Consider the following 19,272-nt stretch of genomic DNA (forward strand, 5'->3'; position numbering starts at 1 on the left):
GTTAAGCTTTCAACAATTTTTTTTTAAAAAAATCTGCATGCCTATGAAGTCATTTATATAGGAAGGCATGTCTGTTTGACAAAGTGTTCAGTTTTCCATGACAATAAATCATATGTACTTGTAAAAGCATATTTTATCTTTCATTTTTCATTAAATTTATATGCTGCCCATTCGGTGTCAAGCAACTGTGCCACATATATCATCATAAAAGCAAAAGCACAAAATATTTTAAATATGATAATATTAAATATTAAAATATTAAATAAGTTAGAAACCTGAATACAGCAGGGTGGAGAAGGGATTTTCTTCCTAGTCCACTAACCACTTCCACCATGGAATGCCTCCTTCAAGGCCCCATGTCGAAATGTTAGGACAACAAGAGCCATTCATTAGTTTATCTGACCTAACCCAGGAATATATTTTTTTTTAATTTGAATTTATATCCTGCTCTTCTCCGAAGACTCAGGGCGGCTTACATTGTGTAAGGCAATAGTCTCATCCTATTTGTATATTTATATACAAAGTCAACTTGTTGCCCACCCAACAATCTGGGTCCTCATTTTACCTACTTTATAAAGGATGGAAGGCTGAGTCAACCTTGGGCCTGGTGGGACTCGAGCCTGCAATAATTGTAATTGCAGGCAGCTGTGTGTTAATAACAGGCTGCATTAGCCTGGTGAGCCACTTCCCAGCCTGCCTTCCCAAAGGCATTTATTTCCTGCCTTTATTATTTTTACAAATAACTCAAGCTGGCAAACATCCAGCACACTTTCCTCCTCCTATTTTCCCACAAAAATCCTATGAGGTGAGTTGGGCTGAGAGTGATTGGCCCAAAGACATTCAGGTAGCAGAGTGATTACAGAAACCTAAGCAAGGTCTGACTTAACCAGTACTTAGGCAAGATACTATCAAGAAATTCCAAAATGCAAAGACTGCAGACTAGGAAGTTGAAAGACATTCCAGAAGAAGATACAGTGGCAATCCAATCCTGTATTGTTGCAAAAAAATCCTCCACAAAGCATGTAGATAGTTATCAAGAGAGGAACTCGACTCAGTGGTGATTTTCCTTATATCTTGTATTTGGATGCAATATATATTTCTCATAAATATGTCTGAGTGTGTTTGATTTATTAAATTAATTGATATATTGACTATTTTTCATTACATAAAAATGCAGCATCTATGCATGGTAGCATCAATTGTATTAAGAATATCACTGACATTCAATATTGAGGGAGCTCCTTGTAGCTCCCATGTAACACCTCTCCTGCGCGGGCTGCATTGGTTGCCGGTGGTCTTCCAGGTGCGCTTCAAGGTGTTGGTTATCACCTTTAAAGCGTTCCATGGCATCGGACCGGGATATTTACAGGACCGCCTGCTGCCGCCAGTTCCCTCCCATTGTCCGGTGCGTCCAGTGCGCTCTCACAGGGAGGGCCTCTTTAGGGTGCCGTCAGCCAACCAATGTCGGCTGGCGGCCCCCAGGGGAAGAGCGTTCTCTGTGGGGGCCCCGGCTCTGTGGAACGAGCTGCCGGTGGGACTCGAGCCTGCAATAATTGTAATTGCAGGCAGCTGTGTGTTAATAACAGGCTGCATTAGCCTGGTGAGCCACTTCCCAGCCTGCCTTCCCAAAGGCATTTATTTCCTGCCTTTATTATTTTTACAAATAACTCAAGCTGGCAAACATCCAGCACACTTTCCTCCTCCTATTTTCCCACAAAAATCCTATGAGGTGAGTTGGGCTGAGAGGGATTGGCCCAAAGACATTCAGGTAGCAGAGTGATTACAGAAACCTAAGCAAGGTCTGACTTAACCAGTACTTAGGCAAGATACTATCAAGAAATTCCAAAATGCAAAGACTGCAGACTAGGAAGTTGAAAGACATTCCAGAAGAAGATACAGTGGCAATCCAATCCTGTATTGTTGCAAAAAAATCCTCCACAAAGCATGTAGATAGTTATCAAGAGAGGAACTCGACTCAGTGGTGATTTTCCTTATATCTTGTATTTGGATGCAATATATATTTCTCATAAATATGTCTGAGTGTGTTTGATTTATTAAATTAATTGATATATTGACTATTTTTCATTACATAAAAATGCAGCATCTATGCATGGTAGCATCAATTGTATTAAGAATATCACTGACATTCAATATTGAGGGAGCTCCTTGTAGCTCCCATGTAACACCTCTCCTGCGCGGGCTGCATTGGTTGCCGGTGGTCTTCCAGGTGCGCTTCAAGGTGTTGGTTATCACCTTTAAAGCGTTCCATGGCATCGGACCGGGATATTTACAGGACCGCCTGCTGCCGCCAGTTCCCTCCCATTGTCCGGTGCGTCCAGTGCGCTCTCACAGGGAGGGCCTCTTTAGGGTGCCGTCAGCCAACCAATGTCGGCTGGCGGCCCCCAGGGGAAGAGCGTTCTCTGTGGGGGGCCCGGCTCTGTGGAACGAGCTGCCGGTGGGACTCCGTCTTCTCCCTGATCTTCGGATCTTTAAACGCGAGCTCAAGACTTTCTTTTTCCACCAAGCGGGGCTGGCCTGATTGATTGATTTTAATAATTAGGGATTTTAGCGGATTTTTAACAGGGGTTTTATCTTTGTATTTTTATCTAATAGTTTTAAGTATACAGCAGTTTAATAAGTTTTTTAATTTTGTTATGGTATTTTAAATGGTTTTTGTATTATTGTTGTTTTATTTGCTGTACTGAGTCTTCGGAGAAGGGCGGTATAAAAATGTGAAAAATAAATAAAATTTAAATAAATAAATAAATAAGATTAATCAGAATTGTTTGGTTAATAAAATAAATAAGCTGTAATAAGTCTACATTGAGAGCTTTAGCCTCATGTTGAGAGAGTATTAGTTATTGTAATAGTGATCTTAAAAAAAAGGATCTTCAATATGTTTGCCATCTCCTATATTGATAATTATGTTTACAAATTTTAAACACCATATTGTAAAATCTGGCACTGTTATACTTGATAAATGGTTTCCTGTTTTAAGAAAATCAATAGGATTTTTTTTTTCTTTGACACATAAAACATGTCAGTAAAGAGAGGATAAAGGTTTGTCAGCTGCTTTGGTAATAGACACAGTATAAAGGCATAGGTGAGGGACGTGGTGGCTCAGGGGCTAGGACATTGAGCTTGTCGATTGAAAGGTCAGCAGCTCAGCGGTTCGAATCCCTAGTGCTGCCGTGTAATGTGGTGAGTTCCTGTTACTTGTCCCAGCTTTTGCCAACCTAGCAGTTTTGAAAGCATGTAAAAATACAAGTAGAAAAAATAGGGACCACCTTTGGTGGGAAGGTAACAGTGTTCCATGCGCCTTTGGCATTGAGTCATGCTGGCCACATGACCACGGAGACGTCTTTGGACAGCGCTGGCTCTTCAGCTTTGAAACAGAGATGAGCACCGCCCCCTAGAGTCGGCAACGACTAGCATGTATGTGCGAGGGGAACCTTTACCTTTACTTTAAAGGCATAGGTATGCTAGTCTCTAGGGTACTTGTGCGACAAGTTCTTTCCTGCACAGGAACTTGGTAAATCTTCATTAAGAACTAAGGATGACATGATGGAATCTTGTATTTAATAAGAAACAACATATTTTAAAAGTAAATGTCCTCCTTTGTTTTCACAATACTATCTATTTAAGTGTTAGCCTTCTAGTCATTCTTGACTCCTAGGGACTGCCTGGACATGTTTCTGCAATTTTCTTGATAGGAATGTTTGCCTTTGCCTTCTTAGGGCTGAGAGGGTATGCCTGGCCCAAGGTCAACCAGTTGGCTTTCTGTCTTAAACTGGACTAGAACCCAGGGTCTCCTGATTTCTAACTTAGTGCTGACATTGCTGCACTCTTTGTCTATCATTCCACTTTTATTTGAATCATTGGGATTTTGAATGACATTGGGATTTTGTAATTATGAAAGAAGAAATACATATGAAGTGGCTGAAACCACTCATGAAAGTTATAAATATTTTCTGTTTTGGAAGAATTATATTTAGTGCAGTATATAAAACCATGGAAGTTTGATAAGAGTATAGGTTTGGTGCTGTTGCATAAACCAGCCTCCAGATGGTGATAATGATTTAACTGTACACAAAATGTTGTTTTAAGTAAATCAGATTAATGAGGTACATCTCGGTTTCTCAATCTATGTTGAACTAAACCATTATTTAATAAAACAGGTATCAAAATAGGTAATAGCACAATCAAATGTTAATCAGAACTAATGATTGGATTAACCTGGGGCTACATTTTATGGTTTTAAGAAAATCCAGTGTGTCAAGCCATTTCTGTTACAGTTTACTTCAGTTAGACGACTGAACAGTTTCCTCCTGTGCTTCTGCAGTCTTCAAACAAAGCGTCCTAATGTTTAGATTATTCTGAAGGACTCTTTTCTCTGTATTGATATATTTGTCAGCTTTTATATTTTTTGCATCATCTTTAGTTTATGGTTTTCTGTGGCTTGTTTTACATATCTGAAAACGTTGGCAAGTCATTTGGTGTGACAGTGTAGGTTAAAAAATGTGTTGCTCATCTTGTCCAATGTTGAATGTGTTTGATTGGACATATAGTGCAAGTTTCTTCCGATCTGAGACGAGATGGCAGCAGTGAAACGGCTCTTTCCCAGATGCTGAAGAATCTTTAATATTGTTAATCCTGAGAAAAAATATTTTAACTATTTTATGCACTGGGGAAATGTGCAAATTACACAATTTGATTTTCATTTAAAATAAGTCCTTTTGAAAATGGGCTCTCCATTTTCTAAGGCAAGGATTCTTTATGGGCTATTAGGCTATTAACTCTGCTGGAGTTCAAAGAATATGTGGAAAAAGTGGTAGATACTTTCAACATTAACCTGTCTGAGAAATGTCTGCTCCTTATTCTAAAATGAATATTTTGACCATCCATTTTTAGCTTTAGTGAAGATTTTGGATGGCAGAGCTTCCAAAGATTTAGTGTAGAATGGTGAGACCATGTTTTTACCGCTTAAGTTGCTATTTTTATTGTAAATTCAGCAACTTATTTATTGGTACTCACTTTATTAAGAAGAAAGGCAGATGTCTTCCATAGAATTTCATAATAATTTGTCTAAATCCAGATAAAGGATTCAGAATTCAGTAAGGTTGACAAGGTAAATTTAATGGAGTTGGAATTAAATTTGATCACTAGTATAAAAGCCATGAAGAGTCTGTGGTAAGCATGAGTGAATTCTAACTAAAAACAGTTGGGATGATTTCCTAAACAGCTTATTTTTTTACTGAGCATTTAATTGAGGAGTTGGAGGAAACAAAGACTATATTTCACTATCTAGGTTCCATATATATTCAGAATGGACTTGCACCTTATTCAAACCACAATGTAGCTGTTTATTTTTGGCTTATTTATTTAAATTCAATCATCATAGTTTGTTAATCTTGATTAAGATTTTAACATGACATATGAATCCATCTATTGTGACTTATTGAACAAATTGTAATTAAAATAAACAATAACTCTGTATATGAACCAAGACTTGTATGTATTCTTTGTGAGCCTTCAAAGGCTTAACAAAGTTACATAAAAATATTCTGTTAGTTAAATAACATCTTTCTTTGAGTGACAGCTGAATCTAATTAATTAAATCTCATTTTATCAAGACAGCTTGACAATGTGCTTTATATGAAACAAGTATCAATTTTAAAGAATCTTTAACAGATAAACCAAAATAACTGTAGATGAATACCTGCTTTGTTCCATCTCTGGATGTACTCATGAACTGCTATGTAATTATATAGAGATTTTTTTCACTTACAAATATTTTTGTTAAATGATTTATTTATTATAAGGTTTGCATCCCATCTGAATCCAAGACTTCCTGACAACTCATATATAAGAAACACTATAAAACTATCAGGTATAAATTCAAGTTGTTAAAAAAATACAGGCTAACAATGAAACTCATTAAAATTATATTGAGTGTAGAATATAGACGGTTGGAAGAGACCTTGGATGCCTTCTAGTCCAACCACCTACTCAGGCAGGAGTCCCTATACCATTTCAGCTAAATGATTGTCCAGTCTCTTTTTGAAAGCCTCCAGTGATGGAGCACCCACAACTTCTGAAGGCAAGCTATTCCATTGGTTGATTGCTTTAACCATTAGGAATTTTCACCTCAGTTCTAGGTTGCTTCTTTCCTTGGTTAGTTTCCATCCATTGTTTCTTGTCTTGCCTTTTTGTGCATTGAGAAATAGTTTGACCTTGTCTTTGTAGGAGCAACATTCTTTGACCCTCTCATTTGACCCTCTCATCTTTAAAATTAGCAACATTCCAAACTCAATTACGGTTTTAAATGGAAGGCTACTTGAACTTATGAAAGTGTTTCTATTCCTGTACTTTATAGAAGAAGTCTTTGTTCTTTGCAATTTGTAAAGCTTCCATATATTAATGACATAATACGAAAGTGCATTATTTTAGTAGTTTTTACATTGAAGTCCAAGAGACCTACTTCAACAGGATTCTACTTTGCTTGGTACCCCTGCTTTATTATATTGTAGTAAACATGAATTTAAAGTACTCATTTTGTGAATTATTTTGTTTCAGAATGTCCCTGTTGTCTCATTCTTTCATTCTAGCCCTTTACTCCATCATATTATTCTGTGTATTTTTATGGATCCCATTTGTCTACTTCTACTATGAAGAGAAAGATGAAGATGATGGCAATACATGTTCGGTAAGATGCTTATACTGCTGTCAATTGCTTGGTTGGATATGCAGGGTGAATATGAAGGGTTTGATTTCCTCGCTCCAGTGGTAGTTGAAACATTAAAAATTTTGTCATGGTGAAAGGAAATAATATTCTCTTACATAGACTGAAGCTGGGTTTAATCTGTGGGTTCTTCCCCCTCTGAATATCCTTATGGGAGCACAGAGAGCTGCCTCATACAGCTCTGTTTAGTTCAGTATAATCTGCTTTGACAAGCAATAGCTCTTCGGGAGGAAAGGGAGTGTAGAATCATACGGGGGCTTTTGCTTTTATCCTTTTAACTGTAATGTCAGGATTATCTGATTCTTTCTCTATGCAAAGCATATGCTATATCGCTGAGGTACATTTTTTTGCCTTGCGCCCACAGTTGTAGTCTTCTTAAATCTGTTCAGAAAATTAAATGAAAATAAAATGCTTCTAAATGTGATATTAATGATCAAAATTGGTAAAAATGCTGGAGTTTGGGCCAGGTTTCCTAAGTCATTATCACAGAGTGAAATGGATTATGTTTAAAAATGCTTATATATTTATATATTACTAGAATTAACATCATAGCTTTATTACTATATGATACTTATAGCCTCTTAGAATAATTGCTCCTTTTTTCTGTTTGGCAAATGTGCCTGTTAAGGCAGAATTGGAGACAAACTTTAAAGTAAACCTTAATCTTAACTAATAAGGGAAGAAGTTTTAATTAAAGCTGAATATTCATTAAGTGGAGAATGAATTCAAGCTACACTTGTACATGAAAATCTGCCCTACTAATTACAGTGAATAATTAATATTTCCTTGGCTTATTTTTCAAATAACATGCTTTGCTTGGAACAAAGTTTGCTTTTGCCTACAATTTGGAAAAAAATAAACTCCAGCAGATTTTAATCTATTAAATTGAGACCTATTAAATTGAGGGTTCACTATAATATAGTAAACTACTTAACATTTGTGTACAATCACAATTATCAAAATGCTTTTTTCCTTTTTTTATATATAGAAGCTGTTGCTACTACATTGTGGTTTGATTTTGTTGTTCTTTAGAAAATTAGATTTGAAAGCATTTTATTAGTGTGATTATAAAATAAATGAGAATAATTCCTGGCATTAAAAGTTACTTTCCAGCCTGACAACAATAGCCAAGAAAGGGAACCAGAATTTCCCTGCTGATATAGGATTGAAACATTATTTTAAAATAAAAATTGTGCAGAGACCGAACCAAAGAATAGGGCTTAACAGACCTTGTAATAAAATAGCTTTTCCTTGTAGGCAAAAATATTGAGGCATTTACTGTGAAAACTTACATTTTTCCAATAGAAAGGTCAGGGCATTCCATAGAGGAAAGATCCTTCCTACATGCTCAAGTGATAGGGCTATAAAAATTTTGACATTCTTCCTATGCAAAGAGATGAATACTTTTCTAGTTCTACCTTCAACCAGTGTGCACACCCAACACTTGTCTAGCTTTTCAAAGGCCAGGAGTCCATCCATCTGTCTGTCCATCCAACCATTTATTAAATGTATATGCCACCCATTTTGCCATAAAGTGACTGGTGGCTTACAAGAAGATAAAAACCACAATATAAAACATTAAAATGGTAAGTATTTACATTATAATGTACAAGGAAGGAAGGAACCAATATACAATGTGGTGGAGCTGGAGTCATCTCTTAATGTACTTACCACCTCGAGTATGAAATGCCACCATCAGAACCCAGGCCAGTTGGCAAAGGCAGGTTTTGAGGTCCTTTCAGGCAGATCTCACTGCAAGGGACACAATGTTCCAGAGTGTGGGAGCAATGGCAGAAAAGATTCCTTGATCAACAGTGTCCGTGGCATATCCCTTCTGCTACTGCAAGTGTGGTGGGCCAATCTCATTGGGAGCTACATAATCCTTTCTTCTTTCTACTCCCTTTAATTTCCTTGTAGACCTCTCTGACAGATGGGGCCAACTTGTGGCTGGTCCCCAATAGCGTGATAACATACAACCTCAACTTCCTGCCATATTCTAGGTATTGGCTGCTGAGCCCTCACCAGTTCTGAAACCAGACCACAGAAAGCCATCTGATTTTCCTATGAGAAGAATCACATCACTGAAATAGTTGTGGTATATATCTTTAAAGAATGTTATCATTTCCCTGTAGGAAAATGATACGTTAGGCTTATGGTGGACTTACCATGCTTTTTCTATAACAGAGAACCTATTCAAGCTTTAACAGTAAAAGGGAAAATACATGGGAGACCATATCAATATTGGCTACCATTTATACATAATTTGTTCTTCTGTTCTCTTTCTCAAACATTTGTTCTTTGATCCTTCTTCCTCGATCATCTTTCTGAAAGCAGCTATCTCTTCCTATAGGACAAATGTCAGAACTTTTCTAGCAATGATTCCAGTACAATGGACAAAATATCCATTATAGAGTATCCTAGGTCCTCTGGAAAAAGTAACTTCATCATATGTCTGTGTTCTGTTTAATGGAAAGTATTCAGAAATTTGCTTGACTAATGAATTCTCATCCATCAGTACATTATGGAGGTCTGTGGTTTTACAAAATATTTTAGATTCCTGATTCAGATTTAAAAGAGGACTTAATTTTAATGTGAAAATGGCAGAGATAGCATAGGAAGAAAATTGGGGGCATTTGATAGCGTTAATAAATCAGGGTTAATGAATATTGGATATTTTTCTGTTGAATAGGGTATGGAATGTTATAATTATTGTATAAAATTGACTTTATTATATATTAAAGAAAATTCTTTAAAAATCATAATTAGCAGCTAATTTTTACTATTTCTTCATATTGGTTTCTTATTTTATATTTACAGCAGGTTAAAACTGCAGTCAAGTATACACTAGGATTTCTTCTGGTTTGTTCAGTTCTTCTAATGATTGGGTAAGCACTATGCATACACACACACACACACACACACACACACACACACACACACACACACACAAATATGCATATATTATAATAGTATGGTTTATTTAACCTCCCTTTTAGTTTCCAAGATAGTTCATATAAGCATCAGCAAGTAATAATTCTTCAATCCTATTGACAATGTCTTACATACAGTACATAAATACAAATGGGTCATACTTTTGTTAAATGGTTCTTATTTGAGACTACAAAAGAACTGCAAACACAATGAAAATTGGGATGTTCTCAATCCTGATGTTTTGGTGCTTGATGGAGTTGTACCTCTCAGTTTGAAAGTGGAAATAAATACAGTAAAAAGTTGGAAATAACTACAATTTCGGAGGAAGTTTGGAGTTGTGTTATGATGGCGTAGTACAGTTGAACTTTTATACTGTTCTCCAAGTGAATAGAAAAGTACTATGTCCTTGAAATAGAACTTAAGGAAAATCTTGAATTCTTCAAGAACTTCTGCTTTACAGTTTTTTCATCAGTTGTTGAAATATACCACACCTTGAATACAGCTGACACTGTTTTTATCCATTGTTGTCTTAGATGTTTATTCAGTTTTCACTGAGCTGTTGTATTAGAGTTGAGGAACTCTTCAAAGTAGAGTAATGTAAGGCTTAATATAAAGCGAATTAATTCGAATTGGATATTCATGCTAATGATTTTTTTTCAATAACATAAAGTGATCATTAGATTTTGATTTTTGCCCCGGTCAACTATTTAGGAATTACATGTAGGTAACATTCTTTATTAGAATGTAAAACAGGACAGTTTATCTCCTGTACAGTCTAAAATATGCATATAATTTTTGTTGATTCTAATAAATCATGTATGAGACTTGAAAGATGATTGTATGAAGCTGCAATCTTTTGCCCAGTTTAATTAAATACAGTGCATGCCCCACACAAATGTCACTGTCTCCAATCTCTTCTCTTAATATGTATCTTGAATTTGATGAATATTTATTGCTAGCTTGATCTCTACAGTCACTCATTTGACTTTTTAGCTGAGAAAGTTGATATTTAGATAATAAAAATTCAAAGGTAATACATTTTGCTTGATAAATTTAATTTTTTTTTAAATTTTGAGTTCTATGAGAAACTAATAATTTTGATTAAAGCAGGGTACTACAGTAGTTTCATGAAAAGGGTGAGAGATCAACATTTCTCTCTGCCATTAAAAAGTTAGCTTTTAGAAATTGAAAGTTTTAAATTGTTCTATTATTTTTTTAAGATTTAGAAAGGTTATATATGAGCTGTGCTGTGAATCTATTAGAATACTGACATAATTATAAAACAGTGTCTGCATATTCTTAATAAGATTATTGTCACGTGCTCAGGAAATAAGGAAATTCAAATATTTATGCAAGCTTAAGCTGTGTGCAAGAATCTGCCAACGACCATTAGGGCAATGTGCGGAAGAGATTCAAGGTGGGCTGGACTAGATCTTTTGCAGGTGTGAAGGGAGTTATGACATGTTTGACCCCTCCCTTGAGCTCAGCCTGGTCATCTGCTACAATTATACATTGAACAAAATTTCTTCTAAATCAATTATTTAAATTCCCTCAAAATGGAATGTTGTAGAAATCTATTTTTGTTTTCCATTTGTAACCTTTCTTTCTCAACAATACTTCTGCCTCCTTTCCCCTAAATAACTTGAAGTTGCATTCAGCTGCACAATCTCTTTAAATGACAGTACCAGGAATTTTATTTCTAGATGGAAATTCACTATTTTTTACAGGCCAAATTTACTAATTTAAAATAAAATGTAATCTTAAAAGAAACAAGCATGGATAAATGGTTTGTTGTCATTTTCTTAAAAGTGTTTGTTACTTCTCAGAATGGTTTACTTCTCCTTAAGCCTGCATACACTGCTACTCAATCATTGGTGTAGCATTGTCACTATTACTGCATATTTTTAAGAAACCAATATATCATTGTGTTGAATAGATTGCCCTTTTGCTGTAAAACATTAACTTGAGTCCAATATTATTGGATTTTTATTATTTTATTTTTATTAAAGCGGGGTAGAATGAAGCTCTTATTTTATTATAAGCTGTGTGTATGTTGAAGACACCACTAAAATGCTTCTTTTCAATGTGGTACAAATGCATACCTATTTCTTTGGCATAAAATGCCTGCATTGTAATGTAGCATATCACTTTTCATTTTCTAATTTTTAAAAGATAGTTGCCTCCAGAAATTTGGGGAAGAAGGTTAAAGCCAATTTCTAGTCAACAATTCCAAGTATACTATAATAATAGTAGCAATAAACTGTGTGATATTATTTGCTAAGATTTATTTAATCTCAATACTAATCCAGGTTTATTTTTTTATTTTTCATCCTTACTGGAGAAAGCTCGTGTGTGTGTGTATATATAGCATCAAAATAAAAAGGAAATAGAACTAAATATAATATATTTATTAATTTAAATATTTTAACTAGCCTGGATGACTGAGAATCTCCATAAACATGTGCACCCTTATGATTCTTCCCCAATAACCCGTTTGATTTGTCTTCTTGTGAGAATGATTAATCACGAATTGATTGTGAGAATAATGGAGAACATTAAAATATCTTATTTCCAGTTAATCCTTTATCGACATTTGGGTTACTTAAAAGGTATGGAGAAGTAGCAATAGCACTTACTTATATATGACTTTATAGTGATTTACAGCCCTCTCTAAGTAGTTTACAGAGTCAGCCTATTGCCCCCAACAATCTGGTCCCCATTTTACTGACCTGGGAAGGATGGAAGGCTGAGTCAACCTCAAGCTGGTGGGACTCGAACTGTCAAACTGCTGGTAGCCGGCAGTCAGCAGAAGTAGCCTGCAGTACTGCATTCTAACCACTGTGCCACTGCAGCTAACATTCTTATGTGACCCTTGGAGTTTTCTATGGAAACAAATGCATTACACATTAGTAAATTTTGAATGAAGACATGCTTAGAGTTATTTTAGAAGTAAATAGTTGTGAGTTCATTTCTCTTTTGCTTACCTTTGAATTTAGCATATGTTCATGTTAGGCATGCTGTACCAAAATAAAGTGCTTACGGATTCTGTATTTGACTGTTTGTCTCAGCATATGGCGGTGCCTGGTTCATAAGTTAAGGAAGGTCAGGCATAATCAGCATTTAAAAGGGAAGAGTCCAGACATGGAGATCTATAGGCTAGACCAAAGAGTTGAAAAGCATACCAGAAGGTGGCAGTGATAAGCCATTTATGTGTCCTTATTGCTAAGAAAACCGCACAAGCCAGTCCATCAAAACTGTAGGAGTTAAGCTTCACTTGGAACTGTTAATTTGCCTGTTTTCTTTTCTTGCTTTGAATTTCTGATTTATCACAAAAATCACATGACCAATCCCAAGCTAAAGATACTGCATTGATTTTTTTAAAACATATTTAAAATCAGAAAATAAATAGCACTTACATGAAGCAAAGAAGTTCGTTTTTGTTTTTTTTTAGTTAGGTGCAGTTGCTACAGCATGCCAGTATTATTAAAACAATCATACAGGTTGATTTTATATATTTCATTTATTCCTGTTACAGAGCTTTTGTTCCACTGGATATTCCTAGCAAGAAAAATTCAACGGAGTGGGAGAAAATACAACTTTTGTTTGAAGAACTTGGAAGTAGCCGTAAGATGTTTTTTCTTGTAAATCAGTTGAATAAGTTTGTATTTTCTCACTCTAAATTCCATTGGATTGGAGCAACTTGCATTTCAATATGTGTAAATTAATGAACTGCTAATCGTGAGGGAATAATCTGGGTAGTATAGAACTATTACATTAGGTGTAGTTTCAGTATTAAAGACCTACATACCATACCATACCATACCATACATACATACCATACCTTTTACTATATGCAGAGACATTGTGTTTATGGTAGTTGATTCTGAATCTTTTGAGGAACTAATATTTATATTTATTTATTTATTTATTAAATTTATTTATTTATTGAATTTATATTGCTGCCTATTCTCTCATGGTGACTCAAGGCGGCTTACATAATTTAAAACCACATTAAAAAACAAACTAATAAAAGAGTCAACTAAATTAATACAATAAAATCACCCCCCATCTCCCGCCCCAGCGACAACAGATCGCACAAGCCATTTAGTGAGCTCCATCCAGGGGTGAAATCCACTTACCTTCGCTACCGGTGAGCGCATGCGCCTCCTCCACCCATATGCAGAGCCTTCTGCGCATGCACAGAGGTCAAAAACGGGATGTGATGATATCCAGGTGGGTGGTTGGAGCCTCCTGCCGCCGCTACCGGTTTGCCCGAGCCGAATAGAACTGGCTGAATTTCACCACTGGCTCCATCCCACTCTGGGTTCCACAGGCCCGGTGGCAGAATCAGGTCTTCAGCAACTTCCAGAAGAATATTAGAGTGGGGGCTGTTCTAATCTCTGGGGGAATGATGTTCCAGAGAGAGGTCCCACTCCAGAGAGAGGTCCAGACTTCTTCTGGGTCCCACCAGGTGTATCTCCCTCGGGGATGGGATCCGCAGCATGGAGAGCTCTGATATGGAGAGCTCTAAAGTTTTGTTTAAGGAGCTAATTTAAGAATGCCAGTATTAGGCTCAGTTTTATTTCATTGCTGAATATATAACATTCTAACAGAGAGAGCTAGAGATATCATGGAATGATCCGGACTAATTAATGTCCTTGATACCCTCAGATTATATAGTTCATTTAAAGTATCCTATTTTTTTCTTTGAGGTTGTAGCCCTTCCAGGCAGCCTATTCCCGGTGAAGAAACAATGGATATATTTGAGTGATAAAATTTAGAAATCTTATTGGAAAAAGTAGAAACACACTCCAGGATTAATAGAAGTGTTGAATGTGGGCCAGTTGCTCATAGGAGCTTATGCCAAAAGTATTATTAGTGACATCATTATTTCTTAAGTAAATAAAGTAATAGAAGATTAGTGACCTTCCCAGTTTTGTAGCATTCTAACTCAGCAGTACCTAGTATAGCCGCAGATCAAGGATGATGGGTATTGTAGTCTGGCAAGGTCTGGATGGTCATCAGTTCCTCACTACTTGAATTAAGGGTTTAAATCAATGCCAACATAAATTTTTAACAAAATTTGGGAGTGGGGGAACGGTTGGTAAATTACTATTGAGATTTGACATTCTATACTGCCTTTAACAATTATTTAAACTGCCAATTATTGATGCTTCATGGTTCCCTGCGATACTGGATTGCAGTCAATTCATTCTCTTTGGTTGTATACATTTTAGTGAAACAATTTTATTTTTTCCTTGCAGATGGTTTAGCTGCCCTCTCCTTCTCCATAAGTTCTTTGACCCTTATTGGAATGGTGGCAGCTATTATCTATACGGTGAGCAACTTATTTTTGGTCTTATCTCCATTGAAGGCTGGCTTCATTTTTCAACATTTTGAACTCTGCCTTTTGTTAATTCAGGATCAAATCCAATGTTGTTGAGATTAAGGCATAACAAGTGATTTAAACTGCAACTTTATAATGTTTCCCTAAACTTATTTGCAAGTTCTCAGTTTTAGGTTAACAAATAAAGTGAGGTTTAATTGGATGATGTAATTTATTCTTTAAAAGAGAAGATCTACAATAAGAATGATGCATTCTTAGCCCTTTGGATGTTATTCGGCTATTTTTCCCATAACATTTACGCTTTCTGGTGTATACTTTAGGAATCAAAGATAACGTTGAAGAGCCATGGATTCCACACTGATTCTTGACTCCTATTTATTTTTCTTTATTATTTTTATAAATAACTCAAGGCAATAAACATACCTAATGCTCCATCCTTCTTCTGTTTTCCCACAACAACAAGCCTATGAGGTGTGTTAGGCTGAGAGAGAGTGACACTGGCCCAAAGTCATCCAGCTAGCTTTCAGACCTGAAGCCGGGACTAGAACTCATGGTCAGAAAGTTTAACCACTAGACCAAACTCAATATTTCTTAACAGCTAAAATTTTTTTCCTTTTAAAACTCTATCCAGGACTTATAACAATGGCAGCTTTTAGTATATAAGCAGAAGCTGTGCAACAAAATTTTCTTACCTACTATCAGAGCCAAATTTGTTTAGAAAGTCCTTAATCTATACAGCAGATTTTAAGGATGTGGGGAAGGCTCCAGTGGGGCGAGAAAAGCATTTATACTACCAGGAAGATTATGCTTATTATGCAAAGGGAAATATAGATTAGGAACAGGAAATCCACATGAATGATGCATTGTTGAACCAAATTTTAATATTTAAGTAGTTTGCAATGTTTAAATATCAGTTACTTTTAAAATTTTAGATAGTAAGGCAGTCCTTGACTTACGAAAGTTTACCCAATAACAGTGCAAATTAACAACAGCTTCTAAAAAATTCAATTATGACCTGAATTTGTTGCTATTTTCAGGGTCACATGATTGCAGTTGGGCACTGCAACTGGCTCACATTTACAACCAGTTGTAGTGTCCTTCAGTCACATGATCACAATTTGTGATAGGTTTTGCTGATTTCCAGCAAAAAATGGCAAAAAAAAAATGCCATTGGTTAAGGTGGATTTGCTTTTATGATCAATGTAAAAATGGTCATAAAATCAGATCTGGTTATGTAATAACTCATAACCACAATGACTTACAACAGAATTTGGCCCCACATGTGGTCGGAGATTTAGGACTACTTGTATGGATTTATCTAAAATTATTTCATAAATCTAGTTAATAGTTGTTTTGGAATGATTATATACTACTATTACATGTCTTCAAAATTTAATATCAGGGAGAGAAGGATATTAAAATGAATAGTGTAATTGTGATGTATTATCCTGACTTCACAGTACAGTCAGAAAATATTTGATGCCATTCTAAGTCGCTGTGTTAAAGAGGAGGATATGGAGTTGGATTGCTGCTTCTGTATATCTTAGCATTTTTAGCACTGAACTTCTCAGCATGTTGGCTAAAATATTTTCCTAGTTTAAAAGCCTTTGCCTTAAGTCCTCATTTAGTGATCACAATTGGGACTAACAACTTGGTTATTAAGTGAAGCGATTGCTAAAGGAAATCCCAGCTGTGCCTATGAGCTTAATTCAATTGTCCTTTGCTTTATAGGCCTGTAATTAATGCCAGGATTGGTCATAAAGTTACTTTTTTATCACAGTTGTAACTGTAAACAGTTTCTAAACAAGGCATTTGCTAAAGGAAGACTTTCTGTAATAGGATATAAAAAGATCATGCCCCTGAGCCATTCCTATTGTGGGGTGTCCCACACTGTAAATGGGTAGCATAGTTTTATTTCCCTGGGCACCTGGAGCCCTAGTTATTTTTTCTTTGGAATTTATTTGATACGTTGCTGTTTTTAGAACCAAGAAATATATGTAATCTGCAGGAGAAGAATGGAATGAAAAGATTTGTATATTTATGTAGTCAGCTGGAACAGCTCTGGCCTTGAGAATGGGAAAGTGATGTGTGAACTGTTAAGAGTGACTTTCAGAAAAGATTATTCAGTCCTGAGAAGATGAAAGCGTAAGAAATAAATTTCAAAGTAACCCCATCTTGATTTTGTTTGGTACAAGATAAGGCAGACAGAACGTCGGAGAGATTTCCAAGATTCTATCTTGCTATAATAAACAGCAGTCTGAGAATCCCCACTGTCCCTGGTCCTTGATCTTGCTTGCCTCAAAGAATTGACAGCATGCATATACAAATTAACAGCATGAATATTGTTAAAAGATCAACCATACAAAGATACTGATAATGCTCACTTGATGACTGGACTCTTAACCACTGTTTGAAGTTACGATGGACTTTAAAAAAATGGTACTTATGATCCATCTTCAAAGTTACATCTGTTGCATACACCTCCATCTCATGGTCATGTGATTGTATTTTAGGTGCCTGGCAACTGGTTCACCTTTTGACCTGTTGCAATGTCCCGCAGTCACATGACCATGATTTGCTGCTTTTTTATCATTTTCTGGCAGAAAGCAGCAAAAAACACACTGGATATGCTGGATTTGCTTGTTGAGCATCTGATTCACTTTATAACATCAGAAAAAAAATATTGTAAAATTGAGTCTGGTCACAAAGTGATCTGCTTAACAACTGCAACTTGCTTCCAAAATTCCTGGCTCAGTTGTCATAAGTCAAGGACTATTTGTAGAATAAGAATGATCATATAAGAAAAGCAAAAAAGAGAGATGCTTGTAATCACTCTGTGCCCAAAGGCCTCCAAAATTTAATAGTTTGAGGGCTTTCCCAAATTAAGTGAGAGCTAATTGCATTTGCAGAATTATTCCATAAGATCTCCTAATTCAAACTTTCACTTTCCATTGGAAAGGATGATTTTTCATAGCTTCTAAAGTCTGATGGGCAATAATGCTGAATTCAGTAGAAACAAAGCCTTGTTGTTGTTGTTATTTATACAGTGCCCCACTCCCAGCAACTTTGGGAAGTTTCACATTATTTAATAAATTTTTCCCATTATTCTTCATGAAAGTTGCTGTCATTCTGTTTCAGGACTTGAAAATTACTAAGATATTAGTCTTATGGGTTATCTTTATTGATAATACGATTGTTTATCCCTTTAGAAGCTTAATCCTCTTTGTATTAAGTACTAAAAATATTTGAGATTTATAATTTCGAATAAAACCTGTCAGTGCATTTACAAAAAAGCTCCAAATTTCTCCAAATTAAATGTAACTTGAGTTTTATTTTATGACAAACCATGGTGTCGTAGTGGTTAGAATGCAGTACTGCAGGCAAACTCACTTCTCACTCCAGGAGTTCGATTTTGAACAGCTCAAGATTGACTTAGTCTTCCATCCTTCCGAGGTGGGTAAAATGAGGACCCAGATTGTTAGGGGCAATATGCTGACTCTGTAAACTGCTTAGAGAGGACTGTAAAGAACCATGGAGCAGTATATAAGTGCTATTGCTATTCACAAAAGCTGTATCTATTATATACTAGTGGGCATTTCTAAGTAGCAAGCTTGTTTCAAGTATGGTGTCTCTTAGGAGCCCTTTTTAGTCTTCTTATTTTATATATTTTTTTCTGTTAATATACATTCAAGGTTTGTTAATATACATTCAAGGTTTGCTTATTTGTTCTAGGTTTTTTTTAGTAATTGCTGCAGGCTTCCTTTCCCCAGTTCTGTTTTTCACTAAGGTGTATATGTTTTAGATGTCCTTTCTTCTTTGTTTCTGGTATTTTCCTATCATTTAATTGTTAGGCTTTCTGGGTATAAACAACTTCCATTGTCACTTAATCTCAGTCACTTCTACAGTTTCTATCTTTATCTGTAAATAATCACTTCCTGTGTTTTTATTTTAGAAATGTTACCTCATCTCTCATGTCTATTTTTATTATATTTTATTGGTGCACAGACTGGTTTTGCAGAATTGCTGATAGTTCTCTTTCTTCAATGTTTTTTAATTTCATTAAAGGGTTATCGTCTCTTGGTACTTTTGCCTCCAAAAGCTTTCACTGTGTTAATATGATATTGCATCTTCTGTGTGATAGTGCTTTGGCTGTGGAACAAACTCTCTAAAGAGGATTGCCTGACACTCTGATTACTGAGCTTAACTGCCAAATCAAAATTACATTATTTTCTGAGGCTTTTTGTGAATATTG

The 19,272-nt window shown here is 35.7% G+C and overlaps 1 protein-coding gene across 1 annotated transcript in view; it reads left to right on the forward strand.

Moving 5' to 3' along the window:
* The window catches only part of LMBRD1 (LMBR1 domain containing 1), a 61,047-nt gene that overhangs the window by 7,945 nt on the left and 33,830 nt on the right, over positions 1-19,272 (forward strand). Inside the window, exons 4-7 of the mRNA XM_058176561.1 lie at positions 6,609-6,706; positions 9,560-9,627; positions 13,209-13,297; positions 14,938-15,011. Coding sequence (XP_058032544.1) covers positions 6,609-6,706; positions 9,560-9,627; positions 13,209-13,297; positions 14,938-15,011 — 329 coding nt within the window. The remainder of the gene's footprint in view (positions 1-6,608; positions 6,707-9,559; positions 9,628-13,208; positions 13,298-14,937; positions 15,012-19,272) is intronic.

Source organism: Ahaetulla prasina, chromosome 1 (assembly GCF_028640845.1).
Source record: "Ahaetulla prasina isolate Xishuangbanna chromosome 1, ASM2864084v1, whole genome shotgun sequence".
NCBI lineage: Eukaryota > Metazoa > Chordata > Lepidosauria > Squamata > Colubridae > Ahaetulla > Ahaetulla prasina.